Raw genomic sequence first — 25,381 nt, 5'->3', positions numbered from 1 at the left:
TATAGCTAATAAAACTAAAAATTATTTTGTGTAGAAATTTGAAATTTTGCTCTGTACCACTTACAAAGCGAGATAAAGACCAATGAAAATAATATTTTTGAAGACTGAAATGTGGGGCTGCTGAAAAGGGCCCACCATGTGCTGTACAGCATATGCTCTCAGTTGTTGGGATTCGGGTTCTTTTGCGTGAATTACTGCATTAATGCAGTGAGGCACGGAGACATCAGCCTGTGGTTCTGCTGAGGTGTGGAACAAGCCCAGGTTACCTCGGTAGCAGCCTTCACCAAATCTGCTGCTACTGCTGTCGGTTCTGGTGTCTGTCATTTCTTCTTGACAACAGCCCATAGGTTCTATATTAGATCAGGCCAGTTTACTGGTGTCACCATAGTGATTAAAGCTGTACTTTTAGCAGTGTTGGGCTGTTAACAAATCCTGCCGGAAATTGAAAACTTCTCTATAAACCTTGCCAGCAGAGGGCGGCATAGATTGCTGGTGGAAGGTTGCGCTTACTCTTGACTTGATAAAACCCAACAGACCAAAAGCAGCAGACATAAAGCTCCAAACCTTCACTGACTGTAGAAACTTCACACTGGACTTCAAGCAACATGGACTGCTCCTGTCCAGTCTTCCTCCAGACCTTGGTATTTCCAAATGAAATGCAAATTTTAATTTAATCTGAGAAGACTCAAGACACCTGAGCAATATCCCAGTTCTTATATCCCAGCCGAGCCCTGGTCAGGCAGCAACTGGAAGTGGTGTCAAGGATGGAAGGAAGCTCAGTCCTGATGATCATCATTCTGCTGTCCTTACTCTCTGTATACTTTGCCAGTCAGAGGTGTTACATGCCACAAACCAGACTGGGATGCTGCTGGTCAGTTTGCTCTCTACTGTCCCTCTGTAGGAAGTGATGAGGGTGAGAGGGGGGAGGTTTGCTCCTCTCATCAGATGTAAAAATGCTGAAGTTTCTGAGCTTTTTTCACCAGACCAGAAGTTTGGAGGGACCAGGTCAAAATGTTGACACAGATATACTGTGATAAATCCATACCACAGTCTTATATTAATGTTTATAATGACATTTTCTTTATTAAGAAAAAGAAAACTGAAGAATAAAATAATCTACAATCATATTTGTCTTTTTTTATTAGGGACACTCCAGCTTCATAACTCACCTTGACTGGTCCAAAGACGGCTGTTACATTGTGTCAAATTCAGGCGACTATGAGATCCTCTACTGTAAGTACACATCCAGAATTGTGCAGCTACGGATGTTATAAACTGAAAAAAAAAATTCCATTATCACACCAGGAAAAAATGTGTAGTAGTGATCAACTAAAGTAACTGCAGACCTTAAGAAGGAGAGGCTTGAACCACTTGGAGCACATCTTCTCTATAGAGCCTATTTGACTTCTCTCAATATGTTTTAATAGGGGACATTGCCGGAGGATGCAAGCTGCTGAGGAACCGCTTTGAGAGCAAAGACAGAGAATGGGCCTCTTTCACTTGTGTGCTGGGTTTCCATGTCATAGGTGAGAAACATCAAACACACTCTGCAAGTAAACGTTGTGGCGTTGGGATAAGGAGCCAGGCCTGATGCCAGTGTTTCTGTGGTTTGCAGGTGTGTGGTTGGAGGGCTCAGACGGAACAGACATCAATGCCCTGTGTCGCTCCCACAATGAGAAGGTGGTGGCAGTGGCCGATGACTTCTGTAAGGTCCACCTCTTCCAGTACCCCTGCCCTAAGCCAAAGGTACTGCTGACACAGTCATCCTTCATTTCACAGTCACTCTACATCGACAGACTTTTCAGTTGGACTGCAGGTCTAATGAGTCAGTCACGTTTACTAATTCAGTTTAAGTAAGAAAACTTTAATTATATAGCGATCTTCACAGGTTTTAGAACAGGCTTCAGGAACTAATAGTCGTTTCTGGCAGAAATTCTGAAGTGTACATAGAAAAATAAACTTGAAACTAGAAATAAGCGCTAGTACCCGAGTATAATCTTATTCGGCATTGTCATCATGTGACGACAGGATTTCAAAAAGTACATCCTACATTGAGGAAAATGAGGGATTATTTAGGGCTTCCTTTTCAACCTCTCTTTAATGTCCTATGCCCTCCCCAGGCACCAAGTCACAAATACGAAGGCCACGGGAGTCATGTAACCAACGTCTGCTTCACCCACAATGACTCCCACCTTCTCTCCATTGGCGGGAAGGATACCTGCATCCTGCAGTGGAAGGTGACCGGAGGTGGGGTGGGAGAAAGCAGGGAGACACTGGCCTCTACCTCCTCCACCTCCACCAGCTCTCCGGAGCCTCCAGCCAGCTAGACGGAGCTGCTGGTACTACCAGTGAAGGGAGGGAAGCCGTCTGCTCACAGCCACTGAGGCTAATCAGTGATCAGCTTCATTTAGCCTCTGCTGCACCACTGCCGTCAGTCTCATGAACACAGAGGGATTCTCTTCAGGGGAAAATGTCAATTTTAACCCCCTACCATTACTTTGTAAATCCATCTGAAACTGACACATGTAACAGAATCTTTTGGATTCTGATGTGTAAGTGGTGAGGAAAGTTAGCATGTGTGTTGAGTGGAGCATAATGTGACTATTATTACCTTATAGTTTCTGTGAACATGCCTGTTTTAGTCGTGTTGAGTTTATGTGTTGCATTATAACATACAGTATGCCACAGTGCCTATAGAAATGCTTTCTATATTTTTGTACTTTAAACAGAAGTGACCAGTGTTGGCCGTTTCTGTGCATTTATGAAACAAAATGGAGAACAACTCCTGTCAACATGAACCCTGCTTATCTTACTAATTCATTCATTTCTGTGACCTTAGATCAGTGTACTTGAAAATTATTACTTGTAGTAAATGTTTTTTTGAATTTTGTATTGATTATTAATACAAACAAAAAGATAAAAACTGAAAGTTGTGTCATTTTTTAGTTGTCATTAGAGGGCAGTGTTCACCCTTTAAATGTGAGATGTACTTTTAAAATGAAACTGAGCTTTGTAGAGAATCTCAGTGAAAACTGAAAGTTGGTTGAGAAAAATTTTGTATCTGTATGGATATAATGGGAAATACAAACAATATATTTATGACCAGGGTTTGATTTTTAAAATTGAACTTCTGATCTGGCTGAAATTTCTTGACTTGTAGTTGTAGATAGACAGATTGATTTTTTTAACAACCAAACAGATGTAAAGCATAAATTTCATTTGTTAAAAGGGTTCATCACCACATCTGACTGAAATGTGTAAGAGTATCTATAAGTACTGAAACTGGTGTGTTACAGCAGTTTTCCTGGAAAACACAAATAAAGTATAAATTATGAAAGATGTTAAAATGCAACATCAACTCTGGCTAAAATGTTTTATGAAAGATTTTGAGTTGATGTCTAAACAAAACTAATAGAAAGTTCATCTTGATTGTAGGAAATGTTGTGATATCTATTCCTAAAGGCTCAGAAATATTTATTTTAGTATGTAGAATGAAAACACTTAAAGCTTAAGGTTTGGGTGTGTCCCTTATTTTCGCTTAATTTAGCGTTGCAATACAACACTAAATTTATTAGAAGTTTTTAGTGTACTTGTGTTTAAAGACAGAGCAATATAACTCAACCAGGACCCAGTGAAAAAAGTTGTGGGTTCTGCCGCTGCCGGAGATTGTCGACAATAGCCGAAGATGACGATTCGCGCACTGTCGGAGGGGACTTGTGAGTGAGTGTTCCGTGTGCGAGTGTGTGTGTGCTGAACTGAGCGGAGGTGAAGAAGAGGAGGATGAAGCTTGGAGCGGAGGATGGGAGGAAGAGTGGAGTAAGAGACAGGCTAGCTGCGTGTGAATGAGTGAGTGAAGAAGAGGAGAAGGTCGTCTGAGGGGCCGAAGAAAAGAGGATACTTCTGTTTTTGGGGACTATCTCCGGAGCTTTACTAAGGGAAACTTTTAACTTTTTTACCCGCCACAGCTCGGCTTGAGCCTGGAGCCGGCTTTGTTTCGCGGCGGGGGTGTCTGAGATAAATGAAGGAATAAAAGAGAAGCCGTCGATATTTTTTACCCAAGCGGGGAATACCCTGGAATTGATTTTAATACAGGTTGCAAGAGGATGGCGGCCAATATGTACCGAGTGGGAGGTAAGGAATGGTTTATATATTTGAGACCCCCCCCCTCTCGCCTCACACACACACACACACACACACACACACACATACACGCACGCACACGATGTGATTGTTCGTTTTCGATACCCAGGTGGCTAGCGGCTAGCTGTCTATTCGGTTAGCTGCTAACTCAAGCTAGCTATAGCCTAGCTTTCGATGATACTGAAGTTAGTTTTAGATTCGTATATACCGATTACACTTGAATAAAAATCTGTTATGGTCTTTTAGGGAACAGGACTAAATTAGATCAGGTCTAATTCTAAATCCGAAAGGCCCAACTTAAACTGATTTATTCGGCACTGTCTAAAGGTTCTTTAAACGTAATTTTTGTAAACATACATGAAAATAAATAATCTAGTTTGAAAGGTACAGTTCTTGGGCAGCTCAAACCTGGAATGGATTGCTTTAATAAATAACATGATATTTTCCAGCTATTCTTGACTCATGCGCACCTAATATTAATGGTGTTCATTGTATTTTGGCAATAGATCAGGTCTTTTAAACTTTAAATCCTGGAATCTTTGTGTTTTGAAGCATTTAAAAGAATAAAGAGTAGACTAATTCTGTCCAGTCTTAAACATTCTAAGAGTTTTCAGATGGATTTAATATTAAATGTGATTTCCAAGGCAAAATAAAACATTGAATAAATGTTGTCATAGAGACAATGAGGTTATTACAAACTATATGAAAGTGTCTGTAAACCGCGTATAATTTACTACAAATTTGACTTGACTAAAATGAACTAATTGCATGCAAGACCAAACTGTAAATTTATGCCAAAATAGCTATAAATTATTTTCCACCTTAAACAATAACAATGGAAGTTTCTTGAATCAAATACTGTGTGTAAAATAATGTGCAGGCAGAGTAGAGTAATCCAGCGCAGCTCTGTCTTTACTAAATTGATTATTTCTCATTAGAAATATTCCAGAATCCCTAAAATCCGTGCAACAGCCCTGGGTCTGAAACTTCGGATCAGATGCCGACTTCAATGTCACTTAGCCTTCGTGCGTGCTTCAAGTTTGGTTTGAAAGAACGCCACAATCTATTGAAACATACGATTGTAATGGGATTTTGCAAATAAATATATTAACATTTTTAATCAATATATATAATACTGTTGCTTAATTGTACACCATAGATGAAACATGCAACTTTTACAAACATTAATGCGATATCCCTGCTATGTAGTTGTCTCAACAAATATCCCACGGCGGATTGTTGTCGGGTTCCGTGAACTGTTCTCTGAAAAGTTTGGGAGGGAAAAAAACAAATTACGGACTCAGATATGACACCTCGGAAAGCTTATTGCTCATGTAGTTGGACATTTGCGGGATAATTTTTAAATTGGCGCTAATGTTGGAGAGTGAAAATGGAAATTCCATGCTATTAGCATTAGCCGCTAAAAAGCCAGAACCTCGCGGGGTCTGTAGCAGCTAGCTTGGCTTCGCCATATCGCTTCATTTGTTACGCTAGCAAAGTTAACCGTGAATGCTAAAATTAGTTAGCTTAAAGCCACCTGATGGTACAGACTGAACTTTATTTTAAAAATGGGTTGAAGTAGAATAGTTTAAATCTCACATAACTTTAATAATAGAATTTGGTCAGCTGAACACTCGGAGTTATGGTATATTCTGTACATAATATACTTACAAAATACCCGAATACATGTTCCAATTTCCGTGTTAGGAAACTTTCTCATTAGAATAATGGCGTGTGTAAAACCTCACTGAATGAAAGGTGTATGTGAGCAGAGATGCTGTACATAACGAATCACGTTTGATACTTCTGAAGGCTTCATCTTCAGTACTGGGGAGTAAACATGAGCACTGTGGAAGGGACACAAACTTAAAGCTGTCATTTGGCTAGCATCTGTTTTTATCCGCGTAGCTTTTAACAGTACTGTTTGGAGAAGCATGCTTTTTATTTTACATATGGTTGGTTTGTTTCTGGTACTTATTCACAATATCTTGTTTCGACGTTAGAAAAGAGGTTTTCTCAGTCGGAGAGTGTTGTAGCAGAGGCAGATATGTTTTATGGACAGTGTGGCAGGCTTAGCTGTGTGGAAGCACTCACAAGGGTCCGCAGGGTATTTAGGTCATGCTGATTAAACACTGGTCTGAACAATATGGTGCATAGACGGGGATCTTTATAGTCGATTGTTCTTCACTACTTATATTTGTCATATATGAATGGCTGTAAACAAAATCCAGATTCATAGAAGAATTAAAGGTGGTGTTCACCAACACAAAATGCATTAATATGTCTGAAACTCAAGGTTTTGTTGTTGCTGTTCAGAAAAGTTACATGCAAGTGACAATGAGGCGATCACTCTCAAATGAATAGAGACTGTATAAAGACTTGTTTAGAAAAAATTCAGAGCATTGACAAGATGTGAATCTTAACATTCATGTAGGTTAAAAATTAATATGAAAGGGTTTAAATATGCTTCGGTTTACCTGTAGAAACATCAGTTTCTCCTCTGATGAACAACTGGTTGCATTGTGACCCGAATTCAACCTGAACTTCCAAAGTTCTACTGATACCAGAACTCTGGATGTTCTGGTATCAGCAGAACAGCTTTCCTAAGACAGGTAGTGTCATGCAGCTTTGCCCTTTAGAGTTTGTGGTTAGGAAATTTGCTCTTCCTGCAGCTGTTGTATAAAATACAAGGCAATTCTTTCTTTGCACGAGCCTTTAGGTGCAACTGTGTTTCTGAGAGAGTATCTTTGCCTCCTTTAAATCAGCATTTTTAAATTTCTGATAATCATCAGAAATTTACGACTAACATGTCACATAAGATTAAAAATTCTTACTCCTTTAGAAAAAAAAAAGAGATTAAAACAGCAAGTCTGACTGTAAGCTGCTTACTGTCTCCTTTTTGGCGTTGCAGAAAACATAAATCTGAGAAAAAGCGTGACATAAATTAGCATACAGCCCTCTGATTCATTACTTTGTAGAACGGCAGCAGTTACCACAACTGTAACTGCTGCTGTTACAGTTGTAGACTGTGCATAGACTACACAGTCTACAACTGTCTAAAATTTCTGTAGATTTTTCATTGTGAAACAGCTCAAACTCCTGCAGATTGGATGAAGAGAAACAGTAAAAAATCATTTTCAATCTCTGAATCAGGCCTTCACGTTGCATTGCTAATTTGTCCTTAGCGCAATAGCAATACTGCAAAGACCTGCTCGGATTGGATTGTAATAAATATTTTCTAATTACAGAGGTACCTCATGTTCAGGCCAACTATGTCTGTTAAAAAGCTGGGGATGCTTATTTAATGCAGCAGAAAATATTTTCGGAGCACGTTAAAGTGGTTTTTAAAGTCATTAAGAAACTGCAGCACAATCATCTCATTACCAAAGCAACAAACAGCAGATGCAAGTCATGGCAAGATTTACCAACATTTTTTTTCCAATTGTTGTGCAGCAATTTAGAATGCTTCACTGTTTTAGAATGGGATCACATTCAGGGACGGCCGGTGGAAGGGGCCTAACAGTTCCTCCTCTGGGGTTGTTCTTCATGTAGCTACATTTATCTCCCCATCGACTCCACTGTAGGAGAGCATTCCCAAAGTAATTCTCTGCCACCTCCATGTTTCTCTGTGGTGGATTCAGGGTGATGTGTAAAGCTCTCCAACAAACTTCTGAGGCCTTCACTGAAAATCAGACACCGGTGTCATCATGACAGTTACAATAGAACTCTGTTTATTAAATTTTTGCTATTGTCGTAAGAATTTAGATTTATTGTGTGAACTTGTGAAGATGATATATTGGACAGGTTTGAAGGGAGATCATTATAAATTTACAGCAATCTATTCAGATTTTAATTTCTCCTAAACTCACAATTCATTTTCACTCTACTTTACACCAATTAGGTTCTGTTGGTGTAAATATTTTAAAATTTATGAATGTAGTTTAAGACATGAATATTTTGTAATTTTGTATGATGGCAGACTTGCTTTAACTCAACAGTGTTTCATTCTCAGCAGTTCTTGCTTTCATAGGCATTTTATGACAAATATGCAAAAATCTTATTGCTTATTCTCAGGTTTAACGTCGTGCCCATTGCTTAATTTTTAGGCCTGCACCAATTGCAGCGTATTGATCGATCACCATCTTTAAAATGTCTGACCTAATGGTTCCAATTTTGGTCTATTCCAATTTTATTTTTGTCAGAAAAGTTGCTAAACATAGCAACAAAGTTTCTAAGTTGGCAACTGTGAGGTGATTGTCGTTAACTACACACATCCAGATGTGATCTGGGGGGGTGGGGGGGGTCTGTCAGTCAATCCTGGCTCACATCAGTCCAGAAGGGGGCAGAGGGAGAGAAAATCGCTGGATAATATCGGTTTCTCACGTACGTTTGGACCGATCGTCAATCTCCCAAAATTGAAAAAAATCGAAGACGATTTATCAGTGCACCCCTATTAAATTTTACTTAGAAAATAATGACATGTAAGTGGACAGACTCGATTTCTGACAAACTTCCACACTAGATTCACACAGTTCAAAGTTTACATATTTCTTCCTACACAGATTAGTCGAAAGTCCCCTTTATTCTAGCTCTACCACACCAAACACTCAACAGCATTCTCTCTTTCTTTTGTCCATTTTATTCCAAATGCTGCCTGATTCTCAGATGTGCATACATATAGCTCAGAACTATCCAGAAAACAGAGACATGCGGTGTTTCCTGGATTGCAGTTCCTCTGTCAGAGGAAACAAACCATGGAGAAACGTCCAGTATCACTGCCTGAACAGCTACAATTAGTCATGTTAGGCACATGAAAGTGCTCGTCCTCCTGTTCACTCTTACCCACTGTTATGTAACAGGAGGATGCCATGTTTTTTCACTGTGCACAGCAATGTGATGCTTCCCTATTCAGGCTTTACATTGCTGTTAAATAGAGCAAGAAATCCTCTCCCTTTCAGAGTTCTTCCTTTTCCACCTCTGCTTGTGGTGATGTATCAGAAAGCAGCCATATCCTCTTGAGGCTCTCTGCCTGCTTGTGGGCTCACCAAATGGAACCGAGCTGCAGGCGGCCTCCGGCTGCTCTAAGCATCCTCTAATATCTCAGTCTGTCTGCATTTATTTTATTCCCTAAGTCATGTTCTTTTTTTAAAAGAACAATACTTGTTTTGTGAGCATATGGATCTGCACCCAGCATTTTGTTGTTAATTTTGTATCTGTCCCCAAAGTGCGATAAGCTGTGCTGGGCTTTAGGTTTAAACACAAACCACTGCTGCTGACACATCACCATATTAGGAAGAGAGAGATTTGTGATGTGGATGTTAAATATTAGAATAGAAATATGCTTTATTGTCCCAGAGTGGGGGGAATTCAGGTTGAATTGAAGCATGTAACTTCACACAAAGACAGACATATCAAAAATAAAAAACAGAATAGCTTATAGTACATTAGGGGTAAAATGGTCAGATATTGCCCACATTCGTCTGATCGAAAGGAATGTGCAGCTGAGTAGCATAAAATGAAAAAAATTCCAAATTGTGTATTTGTGAGTTAAAAACAATAGATTATTTATAAGTGACAATAAAAGTACGCAACCAACAGAAATGCTTAAATTAGAGCAGAAACGTTATTTAAATTGATAAAAACTGTGCAGGGATGTAAACCTCTCTTGCAGTGTTGATATAAAGTCATAAATGCACTGATATAAAAATTTGAACTGAGATCCAATATTAACACTGCTGTTATGTTACCAATGTTAGATGATTAGATATAAGATGGAAATAAACATCGATTTTATTTCCTGAACTAACATCGGCCGATACCGATTTATCGTCCATTCCGATATAAAATAACCCCCAAGCTTTTGCATTACAGTAACTGTACTCCCAAAGAAATCCTTTTTATTAATAAAACTGCAGTCAGTTTGAGTCTTCTGCTGCCTTGGGTCATTAACTCCTGGTTTGTGCAGCAAGGTAGGGCCAGCCACCAGTAATAACTCCTCAATATCTGCTGTACTTATGATAAACAGCTTTAAAATGACACAATTGCCTCAATAAACATGTTAATCACATGATGACTTCAGTTTCATTTACATAAAATCATTTGTCAGGGTGTTGAAGGCTTCATATCAAGATCACACCTAAAATAAAAGTCACAAGAAGCAACTGCTTAATGTCAACGAGGATTATCCTTTAACAGGTAGTTTTTCTGTGCGTGTGTTTGTGTGTGTGTGTAAAGCTGATGTGTTTGATGGCGTTAATGATCACTGATGTCACTGCAAGCTCAGCAGACATTTCTCTGGAGCTGTGGCAGCGTCAGGCAGCTGATAAGCACATGTGGAGTTTAAACAGTCAATGTGAACTCAGGACATCACTGCTACTGCTAGTTACCCTGCATCATTTTTCTGGATTTTTCCTGTCATGTTAACTGTTTTAGGAACTGTTCATTCCTAAATCTCAGGAATCAAACACAGATGACTGCAGTGTGGCTGAGCAACTGAGGTTAGTTATATGTGCTTCTCCTGTAGCAGAAACATAGTAAATGAGGAGTGCACTACAGGCACAGCCTGCTCATCTGTTAACTAACAGTTCTGCTTATTCTTACCCAACAGAACAATATTGGGGAAGGAGTCTCCAGAAGTAGTATAAAACATTAGTAAAAACAGTCAAACTTTGTGAAAGTAACTTTTGAAATGAATTGTGTTAATCCTATTGCCACATTTAGCAGACCCACAGGGAAAATAACTCTGATTGAACTGATAAGTCTTTGACAGCATGTTTATTCTACATGCATGTATGAATATGTAGGTTTTCATGACAGAGGGGACGTGAACCGGGTCTCATATCAGGATTATGCTCTAACAAACACGCATTCAGTTATAATCTGAAACAAAATTCAAATGAATCCTGGTCATCTATCAGAATATTCCGTTTTAGTTGTACACGGCCCTCATATGAACAAAATATAATGTCTGTTGCTTATTTCATAATTCTTTACTTTATTATGTTTTTCCAGTGTAAAACACTTTGAACTGCCTTGTTGCTGAAGTGTATCGTACAGATAAACTTGACTTGATACAGGGCGTCTCCTGGTGCATGTGACTATGCGTTCACCATAGATCGCATTTTGACATTAATCCATACTGAATCGTTCTTGTCTTCATCTTTATGCATGGAAGAACAGATGTGACCTCCCACCCTTAGGTGACAGCAGACCTCTATGGCTCAAAGTCTGGAACGGTTCAAGTTAACAGAACAGAACCCTTTTCTCTTTGTGGTGCACATCTGCACCAGCGGGGTCAACAGCAGTCACCTACTGTTACCAACTTATCCACTAAAGACAAAACATTGATATGGGCCAAAATCAGCAGGTCAGACAGATCGATGATCGGCCAGAAAACTGCCATATTAACATCCAATAAAGTTACTTATACATATGGAAATTTTGTGCATGTGCATAGCGCCGAAGGGCAAAAACACTATTCTTTTACATGTCATCAAACAGTATAGTAAGCTCAATTAAAATCTATCTAAACAAACCCAGCAGATCACATCGAGTCACTGACTCACTCCTCCTGTTGTTGTTCTTTGGGTTCTTAGCAAACATAATCCCCACACAATGAATCATCTGTCCAGTCACTGGAAAATAAAAAGAATGTTATTATTTATGAACAATATGGTTTTACAGAAAAAGTAGCCTCAGTCTGATGCCTACTGCTGTTTTGAATACAAAAAGAACCTCACTATTTTCTCATTGAGCTGGGGTCAAGTTGTGAGGGTGACCACCACCACCTTGAAGTAGTGCAGTTATAGCATCATGTTGGACATCAAATTCTCAATTCCCCCATGTCATCTGTGCATATGAGCATCTCTGGGTTATGCAGTGACTGTGTTGTTTGAAAAACTTTGAGGCTGGGTCATGGGTTGAACATTTTTCTTCTGTTTGTTGTTTCAGACTACGTTTACTTTGAGAACTCCTCCAGCAATCCATACCTGATCCGGAGAATAGAAGAGCTCAACAAGGTTGGTAGTTGATGTTTGTACTTTTTAATGTGTTCAACTCTTACCAGCAGCTAAACCTAAACCTATTCTGAAACCTTGCAAACTGTGGTAAATTATGGCTGTTCAAATGACAGGGCACTGCTTCAGACACCACTGCCATAACAACAGCAACATATGACACAGGGCAGATTCTCTGTCACAGGATTAAGCTCATTTATGTAAGCCACTTGCTCTAAAGCACTTGTGGAGTTCACCATGAGAGCTAAAAGCTACTGAATTCAAAGAACTGGGTTAAAGGCTGTAGGTCAGTTTTTCAGAATGAATTGTACTGGTGTACCTGAATCCTGCTGTTGGGTATAAAGCCCTGTTTGCATTTGAACACATTTTTCACTAAACCTTAACTAACATAATATTAGTTATTCTGATGTTATTTTTAAACAAGATTTTTTTTTTTATTCCTGTTCAGGTTGAAAGTAATGTAACGTGAAAACATTGTGTCATGGTTATTGTGTAGAACTTGTGAAAGAAAACTTGTCAATGAAAACATTTGTTTTATGTTAGAGTAAAGAAACTATTCTGGGTAAAAGGAAAACTCTTCAGTTAAACTCTGAATTCTGTTCAAAAAAAGTTGCAGCGATAAATTGACTCCCATTTGCTTAATTTTGGGTGACGGACAATCGACCCATACACAAGAAGCTGATTTTATCTTCCTCCACAAAAATCTGAACATTAGCCACTTTTGACTTTTTCTCTGCTTTGAGAGAGACTGACAGACAGACCAGGTCACTGTTGACCATCATCCCACTGTGGCCGACTTAGTGACTTTGTTGCTGTATTTAACAACTTTTCTGATTAGAAAGAAATGCCATTGGCCATAATTGGAATCGGTAGGTCAGGCTTTTTAAATATTGGTGATCGACTGGAAATGTGCAATCAGTGCACTGCTGCTATGAAACAAATTTTCATCATTGGGGTTTACATCGGCAATGTAACTTTGTTCTCACTCATCAGTGATGAATTCAGAATTCTCTGTTGCACACAGGACAAACTGGCTTTTAGATAGTAGCCATTATTTTCTAACTACACACACACACAGCTCTATCATTTTAATTGTCATTTATTTCCGAAAGACTTGTTAATTCACCAGAAATAATTAGAAGTCTTCAGTAATCTGACATGTAACTTCTTCTGAGCTCTAAATCTTGAGGCCTGAGTTGAAATATTATCTTTGCATAGTCATTTTAACTTTTCATAGTTCATCCTGCTCCAGCTAACATGTCTGGGTTGATTTGGGTGGATCCTTTTAACCTGTCAGATCAGATCTTACTCACCTGTATTTTAATTCATTCCTGTCAATGAAAGTGGGACTGGGTGAAATACAGATATTTACAAAATATCTATATTGATGCCACATGAGATGGAAAATGACTATATACTTAATTTCCAGAAAAAAATCATTCAAATTAGTCAGTCTTTACATCTGTGCATAAAAGTCAATAGAAGCCTTGTTTGCCCAAATGCTCTTGAACATAAACTTGGTTTGGTTAGTGGAAACAGCTTGATAATCTTTCAGAGGAGGTAAACTCAGGAGACTGTTGGCTGCCGGAGAGCAGCTGATGGTCTCACAGACATCGAGGCACCAAACAGAGCAGCTGAGCTGGTGAACCAGGAGCAGTTCTAGAAAGAACAATTAGCAGAAAACCTTTTTCATTGTTAATGGTGTGGACAGAGGATGAGTGATCTGGCTGGTTTGTAAAACAGCTCTTAGGCTACAGTCACACAGCAGGCAAAGGAGCCCCAAATTCATGTTTTTTTTTTTTTTTTTTTGTCCAAATGCCGACTGTTTCACGGTAGTGTGAACAGCAAAAATGAATCCGACTTTTGCCGCTTCCATACGTGGAACTAAATCAGATACATATCCGATTTTCTTTTTTCAAAGTGTTTGCAGTCTGAACGGTCATGTTTCACTTCATCTGACTTTTATTTTAAGAAGTATCAAGGTGAGGATCTCCGCGTTGCCAGACGCCGTTGCTGTGTTGTTTCATAGGAGGAATGCTGAAGGGGGGAGACAGAGGGGCGTGTCTTTGTGACGCTGACAATGTGTTGGTCTCTCCAAGTGACAGACAAGTGGAAGCACACAGACATAGTAATGACATAGTGGAAGCAACAATAATAGTAAACAGTTTTTTCCGTAAAGGTTAGCAAAACTTTCATAGTTTTTTCTAAATAGGTCTTGAATTACCTTCAACGTATTGTTTTTCTATTTATTGTTTTTTCCCTAAACAAGACAATAAAATTGTCATACTGTAATTGGTAGGGATGTGCCGATCAGGTTTTTTCCTGCCGATACCAATACCGATCACCCATGAGGGCCGATACACCGATACCGATCACCGATACCGATCACATAATTATTATTTATTTATTTTTTTATCATAAACACTACCGGTTACATTATGTGGAAAAAGGAACCATGAATTCACCTTAATTTAGACAAACGCTTGTTTTTAATAACTTTTTCCAAGAAGAAAACTAAACAAAACAGGCTTTGTGCAAATTGTACTGCTATTGATAATACTATCTTTAACAGACTGATAACATATGAAGGCTCTGAAGAGGCTAAATAATGCAAAGAGCCAAAATAAAACCTCTCAACATTGCCAAGAAGTTCAAGTATAAAACTTAACATTCAAAGGCAAAAACAGGATCCATTACAATAAACAATCCAGAGTTACTGAATGAAAACTTCCTGATAGCATGGCGGCTAGCTGATTACTGCTAGCTCTGATTGGCTGTTTCTGACTCAGCGGAGTAATTATGCAGATCAGGAGGAGATCGATTATTTTTTTAGAGATTATCTGTCTCATGTTAGGACAGCGAAAGTTTTAATATGTAGGTAAAATGTATTTTTTTAAGTTAGATGCTGCAGCTTTAAGCAGGTTCGGTGTGAGAGTCACTACCAGGTGGAGCAGAAGCGGCGCTCAGTCTGTGAAATATTACTACCTGTAGCGTAGCAGCGGTTCAACAGCGAGAGCAGAACCAGCGTCTGACATCGCAGCTCGAAGACTTAAATAATTTTGCGGGTTATTTGTTTAGCTTTCTGACCGTCATGCTAATCCAGGTGAGTGTTTGTAGCTGTGCGCTGCTTTACCTGCTGTCTGATCCTCCGTATGTCTTTTTTACTGCAGTGAGCCTCGATGTAGCCAAACTCCGTCAAGTATGGCTTTGTTTTTATGTCGTATTAGCTTCGTTGTGTTGATGCATTTTTGACGTGCTTCAATTTTCCCCACAACACGCAAACTTCCCCATTCACTCAGTGCGTTATAGTTCCACATCGCTTAGGATTTGTTGTTGCGCGTTTGCGCAGAGTGAAGGAAAGAGGAGACCAGCTGCACAAGCAGGTTGCGAAATGAGAAGCAGGTGATCGGTATCGGTAAAAGAGACAATGATCGCCGGTCACCGATCATGCACTTTTTCACGAAAATCGGCCCGATTATGATCGGTGACCGATCGATCGGCACACCTCTAGTAATTGGTTATCATTTTCTGCCCTAATTGGAAAAAGCAGATCCAGTAACCAAATACTGCACTATCTCAACTTTGGGATCCTTTGCTTCTATTTTAATATCTGATCATTTAAAGTATTTTTCTTTATTTCCTGCTTTTAGCCTGGTGTAAAGAAACTGATGAATAATATTGACCAGCAGGAGTTATTCTAGAGTCATAATCGCTTATGTTTCACAAGAGAAAGCTCAAACAAACAGGGATCACATCAGACATTTGTTTTAAATTATTTAGACATATTGGTCCCTCCAAATGAAAATTTGGGCCAATATTAACAAAAAGATGGAAATCAACATTGGTTGTTAATAATGGCCCAGTTTTACTTGTCAGAACAATACCTAAACGTTGGTGTTAGTGTCGATATATTGTGCATCACTAAAATTGCTGTGAATCAGCAAAATACCTAATTACAAAGTACAGCAGTGGCTTTAGCACGAAGTGGTTGATTTACAGGTAGAAAGTGAAAGTAAGAAGGACCCAAGTGGTCAAACTGAGCCACAGATGTATTTAATGGCAGCCTTATTCATTTATTTTGCCATGTAAGATAAGGAAAATACAAATTAGGTGGGAAACATTTCATGCGTCCCTCTATGGGTGGGAAACCGGGAATTGTAAAAATGATTGAAGATGGGAACAGAAGCTTGGAGAGTCACACTTATTCTTCCTGATAGTTCCGACCTGAACCACTCATTCTGTGTTTGCAGACAGCCAATGGGAATGTGGAGGCGAAGGTGGTGTGTCTGTTCAGGAGGAGAGACATCTCAGGCAACCTCAACACTCTGGCAGACAGCAACGCAAGTGAGTAGCAAGCTTCTGCCTCCTCCAGGCCCTCCACTACAGCAGGAGTGTATGCATGATATGGCTGGCTGCCTTTAATGAGCCTCTTCCTCTTTGTGTTTCACACAAAAGCCTCAAAGCGCCTCTTCAGCTTTCCTGTTGTGAATTGTAACAAGGCCTGCTCCAGGGTTAAATTAAGAACTCTAGCTGGAACCCAGTTATTCTCAAGTTAATGTTCCTCCACTCGCAACATGGCCGCCTTTCTTTGCAGGGGATTCATCACCTGGCCTGTGGGATTCATCTGATTCATGTGTCAACTGCTTGTCGTTTAATTAAGAAGGGAAATACAGACAATCACATGAACTTACTGTACTGGGACAGAATCATGCATCTGGTTTGTGTTATGTAACAAACACAATGTTTTTTTTATATCTGGAACAATATAGTTTCTCAAGGAATGAGTGTTCTATAACAGACAGGGCGTTCCATTTCTTCTGCTCTGAGGATAAACAACCTGCAGGTGCTGCTGACCAGAATACAGCAGCAGTGATTGGTGGGAGTCAGAGGAACTCTGGGCTGCTTCAGCGAGGTAGATAATGTTGGGAGAATATGCTGGATAGTAGAGCTGGACAGTATGGTGGAGAAATGTATTTCTTACAAGTCAATATCGATAATTATTGACTAGTTGTTTTTTGTTTTGTTTGTTTGTTTTAAGTAACTGAAGAACTTCCAGACTGGTGGCATGATCTCCCATGTTTTATCCAGTTTTTATTCCAAGTCATTGTTTTTATTTTTAAACAGTTATGAGGCACAGTGGCTCAGTCTGCACTGTGAAAGTTACTCAATACATTGTTGCTAGGTAACCACAGAGTGAGTTAGTTAGTTGATGCCACCCTCCTAACTTAGCTAGCTCTGGGAGGTTGAGCAGTTAAAGTCTTTCCTCTGCCTACATCCCCCAGAATGCTGTGTGGTTCTAGATCAGAGTTCAGTGAAAAGTTCATATATTGAGTATTCCATCAGATGTATCATCAATCAATATTAATCGCATGTCTATCACAGTATATATTGCTATTGTTTTATTGTTCAACCCTAGTCCATAGTTCTTTTTGAGTTCATGATTCTTGTCAATTTCTAATTTTGGAGTGAAACCTGTCAGAAAAGAAAATGACTTCTTTTAAAGGAAATTGGTCAACTGTGATGAATGGTGTTTGAAAAAATTAGGTAAATATGGGAATGAAAGCTATGCTTGATATTTATTGGGAAGTTCAGATTTTAAGGCATCTGTTTTAAAATATATAAAGAAAAGAAAGGCAAGTTGTGCAAATGTGCTTATATTGCTTAAGAACAGAGTAGCTGAAGACTCAGACTGTAAGATGCTCATTGTGTTCATCAGATGAGCCTGGGGGACGAAACTAAAAATCTAAACTGTTTGTGTCCAAGATGTGTGGGGTCTGCAGAGGTGTAAGCTGCCTTTTTCCTGATCCCTGACCTGTTCAAGTCCAACTCCTGAACTAAACTGTTGGATGTATTATCAGTCTATCAGGTGATTTGGGATTTTCCCTGTTACTTCTTGACTTCCTGTTAAAAATGGCTGCTGCCTGCATTTCACTAAGTAACTATAAAACAGCTTTCTTTTGGAAAAGGACTCAGGTATCTGTTACTGTATCTCAGCTACCAGCAAGTTCATTAACTGGGTAACTTATCAGTCATTAACCAGACACAGTGATTCCATTCCAGTTAAATATTAGTGAGTGAGGTCACTGCCACGCATTTTGATTTTTCAAGGCACTGTCTGAAGTCAGAAGCACAAACATTACTCTGGTATTGTCGGTAGGAAGCCGTTATGTTTTGCTTCATACTATGAATATACAATGGACACTGGTACATTTTAGAACCAATGCATTCTGGAACCTGTCCTGACACTGTGCCGTTGTTGGAGAAAACATTGGTTATTTTCATGGAAATGTACAGTACAAACTCAACGAAATGTTTCCATTTTCACCAGAAATTGTTGTCATGTAAACAGGGCCTTGGAGTGCAGATTGTTACTGGCGTTTGCAGCAGGTCAGGTCAGCCAGGCTGCATGCTGCAGTGCAGACACACTGAAAGTCCAGTTACCTTCAGTCAAATGGAGGCTGACAGGCTGGGAGTTGTTTGAAACCAACACAGTTACACTTATTCACAGACACGAGCAAAGTCACTACTCCTTCCACCAAAGATAGAAACATCTCTGAAAATAATCCCCAAATCAGTGTAGTCTGACGGGCAAAGAAGAACTTATTTAGTTGACCACAATATGAATGTTCTTATAAAACTCTCATGAATTTAATTTTGAAATTGCGGGAAGAACCAAGTGCATTAGTCCAAGTTTTCAGTATCATCATGGTGCATGATTATCCTGTGGGAGCATTATTATTAGAATAATGGTGATTAGTAATCTAACAATGGGGTTTATAAGAGTCATTCTTCTGTTTTTTACTTCTAGGTTAATAGAATATATCAATCACACACTAAGGAGCTCACCAGGTGACATCAAGAGGAAAGCATGCTGTTCAAATAAATGCACCAATAATCAACAATCACATTTGTAGCAACCACTGTTGTTGTCTCAGCTGAGGCTCCTTCCCTGGTTTGCCCCACCCTGATCCAGTCCAATCTCCTCCTTGTTTGATCAGAGAGTAGACGGAGGGAGGGAGAGTGGGTGGTGCTAATGACATGCAGTCTGGTAAAAATGGATCCCGTTCATTAAACACCCCTCCCAGACCTCCTCCTGATAGCCCACCTTTCTCCCTCTCCCCTCCTCCTCCTGGTCTACAGTGCTCTTAACAAAGACATTAAAACACAGATCAACACACCTCAAAATGGATGCAGTCATGTTGGCATGTTTCTCTGTGATGCCACCACAGTGAGACGCTACAGTCGTGTGAGTGTGTGTGTTTGTGTGTGTGGCGTTGCCTGAGATGTGACTTATTAGAATGACTCTTAATTCCTTTGTGTGTCTTCCCTGTGCCTGCTGGCTGCTTTGACATGTCCTTGTAGAGCGGCTGAATGAAGAGGTAGCTGATGCCAGCCTCCAGCTGACTGGACTGATGCAGGATGCCTCCGTCCTCCTGTAGATCCGCAGGAACCCAGTATTAATACAGCCGCTCTAGCATAAAGCTCACAGATTTGTGATGATGCAACTATTTCACTTTTCTTTGCTCATTTTGAATTTTAATTTTTGTAGAGCTTCTTATTTCTGCATATTTAGATTTCTCTCAATAAGAACCTTCTTCAGGAGAATGAAAACCAACAAACATTTTCTTTACTTTACTAGGTGAATAGAATAAAACAGAAATTTCTGTGCAGCTGCAGCACAAGTGTCAGGCAGTCAAAGAAAATAGATTCACAGAGATAGGAATATGCAATACATAAAACAGAATAAAGAACAAAATATTGTATAGTAAGGGCAACATTTCAACATAATACTCTCTAGAAAACTCCAGTCCAAAGGAATGTGCAATTGAGTAGGTTAGTTTAAAAATGTAGAAAATGTGTCACTTCCTGAGTTTGTTTGGATCTGTGATGGTTCTGGAGTCTAACAGCAGTTGGGAGGAAGGAGCTGTGATAACACTCCTCTGTGCATTTAGGATGCAGCATTCTGTTACTGCGATTATTGACTGAAACAAAAGATGCTGTCACTATTTCCTACACTCAGCTCTCTTTATGAGGTAATTAAAGATGCTGCATTCAGATCAGTTTTTCATTGTTATTGTGAAGTATGCCTGGTGTCTAGTGAGATGCAGTTCCAGTAACTCCTGTATTTTACTCTGGCATCGGAAAGACAACTACTCTAAACTAGTGCCCCACTGTTGCCAACTTAGTGACTTTGTTGCTATGTTTAGCTACTTTTCAGACTAAAGGAATTGGTGTCAGCCAAGATTGGAATCAACAGGTCAGAGTTTTTAAAGATCATGATCGGCCAGAAAACTCCAATTAGTGCACTCCCTTTGACATCACCCAGAAAACATTTGATCCAACCCTCCTGTCTTAAAATTGTTGTATTTTAGTGTTTTGTAGAGAAGTGAAAGGAGAAATTTTAAGTACTCTACACAAATCACAATATTACAGTAATCCTGCAAACAGATGCCAGCTTCATTTATTAAAGGTTTTTTGGATCAGCACATAGACTTAGGTGCAATGCCTTATGGGCAATATCAGTAATAGGAAGAGAGACCATGGGATTTCAGTGCTAATCCGACTTGTTTCATGTTGACTTTCAATGTTTTTACTGTTCTTTTTTTGTTTTATGTTAGATCTATGAATGAATCCAACTCAAGTGTTTTAAACACGGCACCCCTGTGATTTGATTGGTTCTTGTTCCCTATAAGCCCGCCTCCAGCTTTTGACTCTTTGTTCAGGTTTCTGAGATGCAACATTACAAACCCAAACACAGCCAGGTGAAAGCCTACTGGTTTGGAACTGGGATGTGTTTTCTGTTTTGTTTTCAGTAACAATCATTGTGACAGGAACAGTGGAAATCACCGCTGATCTTCACCTGGTAGAGTAACGATAACAAACCAGATGTGTGTGAATGGATTACAGTTATATCTTCCTTCACAAAGTGAACAATTTCTGATCAGTTTGTGGTGCTCTCCAGTTTAGTGACAGTATTCAAACCCTTCCTGAGATTAAGCTTCTTTTTATTTTTTTGTTTCTTTCATATTTTCACAAAAGCAAAGCATGGCTTATAGATGCATAGCCAGTATAGACATATTCCAGGTAATGAGAACAACTTGACGTTCCTCTGACCAGCACCAGCTAATAGAAGTGAACATGACAGCTGTGACATGTATCATGTTTGGGCCACACTCTGTGATGCTGTTCTACATACATCGCCTAGAAACGTATTCACCACTTTGGATGTTTCACCCTTTGTATTGCTTTTACAAGTCAGACATGATCAACATAATTTGGCAAAGAAACTCTTAATGTTAAACTGAAAACTGATTTCCACAAAACAAAGACAAAAATATGTATCATAAAATGAGTGATTTGATAAATACTGCCCCCTTCAGTCAGTATTCAGTAGTTGCTCCTCTGGCTGCAGTCAGTGTGGATCTCAGTCAAGATGCTCATCAGCCTCATATCTAAAGCGTGCGTACGCACAAAAAACGTGTGGCGCCATATTTTACTCGCAAGTTGGCACGTATAAAGATGAATGCAGCGTGAAAGTTTGCATAAATATACTCAAACTTTTGATCTGCCGTGAAAATATGTGACAGCCACGCAAACTTTTCTGCGAACAATATCAAACTACAAAGGGTCAAAACTCACCTAAATACACTGAAATCTGACTACCTTCAGTGTTATTTAGACCAAGAAACATCAAACCCAATGTTTTCTTTCACGATTTTAATATTTTATTGTTTAAACGTAAACAATGAAACTGAACCATTTATCTTCAGACAATAGCATAACAGGCACACAAAATAAAGAAAATAAAAATGAAAGGACATGGAAACCACTCGAATGTAAATAGTACTTTTCCTCTATGTTTGTCTCATAAAGATGTGTATAACAGGTCTGTGTGCCGAAGCCCATGAAATGCAGCTATGGGGTAATTTCATTCTGACTGAAAAAGAAAACAAAGTTGGATCAGCAGATTAACTCCAGACAGGTTTGATTATTTTTAAGGTGATCCAGGTGTGTAGACAATCACACATATATAAGTAGCTGCGCAAGGTGTGCGCAATAATTGTGGAGCGTTGTGGCTCTGATGAAGAACATCTCCAATGGAAGTTTTAGGGCACGCGTGTTCAGAGATCATATTGATCTGCTGGGAAATGTTGGTGATTATTATCGTTTAGATTAATCCAGACTGATCATTCTGGAGCTCTGAGCAAAACTTAAACAAGGAGCTGATTCAGTCGAGCCATGCCCGCTTTGTGAATGCGCCATATGGACAGAAAGCATCTCTATTCTGTAAATATACAACTTCTGCACATGATTCCACTATTTAGAATAAACGTCCACATTCCCCATTCAAAGGACTCTGACAGGCTGTCTGTCTTTAAATCCCGGCTGAACGCTTTGCTGTTCAAACAGGCATTTGTATGATCTCTTTATTTTCTTTTGTTTAATTTGGATTTTTTTTGTTTTTGTTTTGTTTTTTTGTTTTTTTTGTGAGGTGACCTGACATACCCTGAAAGCACCTGATAAATAATAGTTATTATTATAAATACTTATACTGCTAGAATGTTGCCATGGTTATTACTGGACATGGTGGCAGACTTCCGGGTATTTATAGCAAAAAGTTGCGCTCCATTTCCCACAGATTGGGATGTATAAAGGAAAGGTGTGCAGGTATGTATGTATGTACGGCTTTATACATCCGAATTTTTTTGTGTGCAGCACGTTTCTAAATTTGTCCATAGACCAAGTTTTAGTGTGAAGAGGAGCTCGTTTTGAACCAAGTGACCACCAGTCCACCGTTAGACCTCGCTGGGTTCTTTATACTAACATCACTGAAGACAAACTCACTGCTTTCAGGTGAACTCTATTCCACTCATTGTGAGACTACCAGCACCAACTGACTGGACATGTTTTAATTGCTTCTTGTCTCTTTGAAGTAGGTGAATATTTATGCAATTATTTGTCTTATTTTTTTTCACATAATTTTATTTTATTTTCATTATTTCATAGTTTTCACTTTTTCATGAAAGGTTTTTGGGGTTTTTTGTAAAAAAAAAAAAAAAAAAAAAAAAAAAAGCCAAATGTAAAACATCCAAAGGGGTTGAATACATTTTATAGGCACTGTATGTCTGCATGAAACAGTGTTAAATATTAAATGTAGTGTAAGCTGTCAGCATGCTGATGTTTTATTACATGTATAAACCGTTGAATCTCATACAGTGTAAGCAGGACTCTCCCAGTGTGAACAGGTCAGCTCTGGGCTGCTGTGGTTCTGTAATGGTTCCAGCCCTTCAGTCTTTCTGCTACTGTTCGTTTGTCTTAATTGCTTTAGCTTATTGCTGTTTTCACTGCATCTTCCCTCCTCTTCCTCCTTCAGTACACACACACACACACACACACACACACACACACACACACACACACACACACACACACACGAGTTCTTTGTGCAAAACAAAAGGCCGCTGATCGCTTACTGAGGCCTACAGAAAGAGTTAATTCCTACTTATTCTCTTTTCTCGTTATGGAAGGTGTGTGTTCTGTGTGTGTGTTGCTTTGAGATTATATCCGACTAAGGTGCCTATCGCTTGCTTAATGTCTTCGGTTCTGGCAGTGTGTGTGCGCGTGTGTGTGTGGGGAGAGAGAGAGAGGAGAGGATACATGTTTTTTGGGGGGGGGGGATGGGCGCCTCAGGTTTGGTACACAGGGTCTCCCACTTTATCTGGCAGGGACCAGTCGGACGGAGGGAGAAGGGGGGCGGGGGTTGAGAGGTTAAGAGGAAAAGGGGTGTGGCCTGAGTTACTGTCCTTCTCACTGTGTCTTACTGTGTCTTTCTCCCCGTCATGCCCTCGCTGACAGGGTTTCCTTTGGCCGAGTGCAGGGGCGGAGTCCACAGAGATTGAGCAAAATCAGCCCTCCCCTCCAGTTTCCCACAAATTACTCACCCTGCTGCTGAAATTAGAAATGCGCAGTCTAGTGGCCAAGTTCACCTAAAGACACAAACAGCCGCCTGTAGTTGAGTTTTTTATTGATAAAAACATAAGTTGTGCATTTTGTTCTTGTGAAATACTTACAGTGAGTCTTTTAACAGTCGTGAGCTTGCATGAGATGATGAATGATTGAGACCAAGTCCACAGTTTCACTTTCTAGGAGGACTCAGAATAAACCAGGAAGTATCTGAACTACTTCTGGTTCTCTTACTTCTTCACTTGAATCTGTAAACTTTTACAAAACATCCTACTGATGATTAATATGAAGCAAAGTAGACATAATTTATTATAACCCAACAAGTTCAGCAGAAGTGAAGTGGCAGGGTATGAAATATCTGACACTCTGATGTTGGAACTACTAGTTTTTATAATTAACAGCTGTAATATTGAAAAGTTTATTTCATTTAGTAATTCATTGAAAACATATGATCCATTTTCTTAAATGACACTTGCATAGATTCCTCACATGCTGAGAGTGAAAAAATAAAGCAGATAATTTCTTTCACTATTACATTATTTCACTACTATTTCTATCACTATTTTGTCACTATATTTAACAACTTTTCAGACAAAAATATCAGAATTGGCAGGTGAGGCTTTTCAAAGGTCAGTGATCAGCCAGAAAACTGCAATCGGTGCATCTCTAAATATTTTAGCAGAGCTGAAAGACATCTCTGATTGTAATGAATTTGTATGAGTTTTACTTTTTGAACTGAGTTAAAATATAGTTTTTGGTATTGTTTTGCAGGCACCTATGTTTTTAGAGTGGGTAAAGTATACTAGATGTCTGTCTGGTCCTTTTCTTGTTAAGTAATTTTAGATGACAGGGAAATAGAAATGTTCCTGTTGTTTTACCATCACTTTAACTGGGACTAGAGGCTCTGAGGTGTTAGTGGTGGCCAACATGGCAAAATGTCAAGTCATGAATTTTTAATTTTTTAATATTTTTGTTAAATTATTTCAGAATCTAGGTTGAAGAACCTTTCTGTACAAATTTGAATCTCTTTGATAAAACTGCCTGCGTGTGTCAGATAAAACTGATATTTAGCACCTTTACATTACCCACCCCATTAGCTCTTGAATTAAACTGCTTGTTAATGTTCTACAGTATAATCTGCAGATGAGTGTTTTTATTTAACAGAGCAGGTATTTCAGTTCTCTATCATCTGATCTGATTCTGTTGTTTATCTGCAGGAGAGTTTGAGGAGGAGTCCAAGCAGCCGGCGCTGTCTGAGCAGC

General features: G+C 39.2%; 2 protein-coding genes across 3 annotated transcripts in view; both read left to right on the top strand.

Moving 5' to 3' along the window:
- The window catches only part of eml3 (EMAP like 3), a 46,812-nt gene extending 43,883 nt beyond the window's left edge, over positions 1–2,929 (top strand). For both annotated transcript variants that reach the window (XM_014988084.2, XM_014988083.2), the window contains 4 exons: positions 1,146–1,233; positions 1,428–1,526; positions 1,616–1,746; positions 2,121–2,929. In XM_014988084.2, the coding sequence (XP_014843570.1) occupies positions 1,146–1,233; positions 1,428–1,526; positions 1,616–1,746; positions 2,121–2,327 (525 nt within the window). In that variant the 3' untranslated portion in view covers positions 2,328–2,929. The remainder of the gene's footprint in view (positions 1–1,145; positions 1,234–1,427; positions 1,527–1,615; positions 1,747–2,120) is intronic.
- Positions 2,930–3,725: 796 nt separating this feature from the next.
- mta2 (metastasis associated 1 family, member 2) overlaps positions 3,726–25,381 on the top strand; it is a 33,273-nt gene continuing 11,617 nt past the window's right edge. The window contains exons 1-4 of the mRNA XM_014988085.2: positions 3,726–4,131; positions 12,091–12,158; positions 16,406–16,499; positions 25,337–25,381. The exon at positions 25,337–25,381 is cut by the window's right edge and continues 73 nt beyond it. Of these exons, the coding sequence (XP_014843571.1) occupies positions 4,104–4,131; positions 12,091–12,158; positions 16,406–16,499; positions 25,337–25,381 (235 nt within the window). The 5' untranslated portion in view covers positions 3,726–4,103. The remainder of the gene's footprint in view (positions 4,132–12,090; positions 12,159–16,405; positions 16,500–25,336) is intronic.

The sequence above is a fragment of the Poecilia mexicana genome, unplaced genomic scaffold (genome assembly GCF_051168715.1).
Source record: "Poecilia mexicana isolate PSO_F unplaced genomic scaffold, ASM5116871v1 scaffold_18, whole genome shotgun sequence".
Classification (NCBI taxonomy): domain Eukaryota; kingdom Metazoa; phylum Chordata; class Actinopteri; order Cyprinodontiformes; family Poeciliidae; genus Poecilia; species Poecilia mexicana.
The sequence above is the reverse complement of the archived record's forward strand: the minus strand, read 5'-3'. Positions and strand labels throughout refer to the sequence as shown.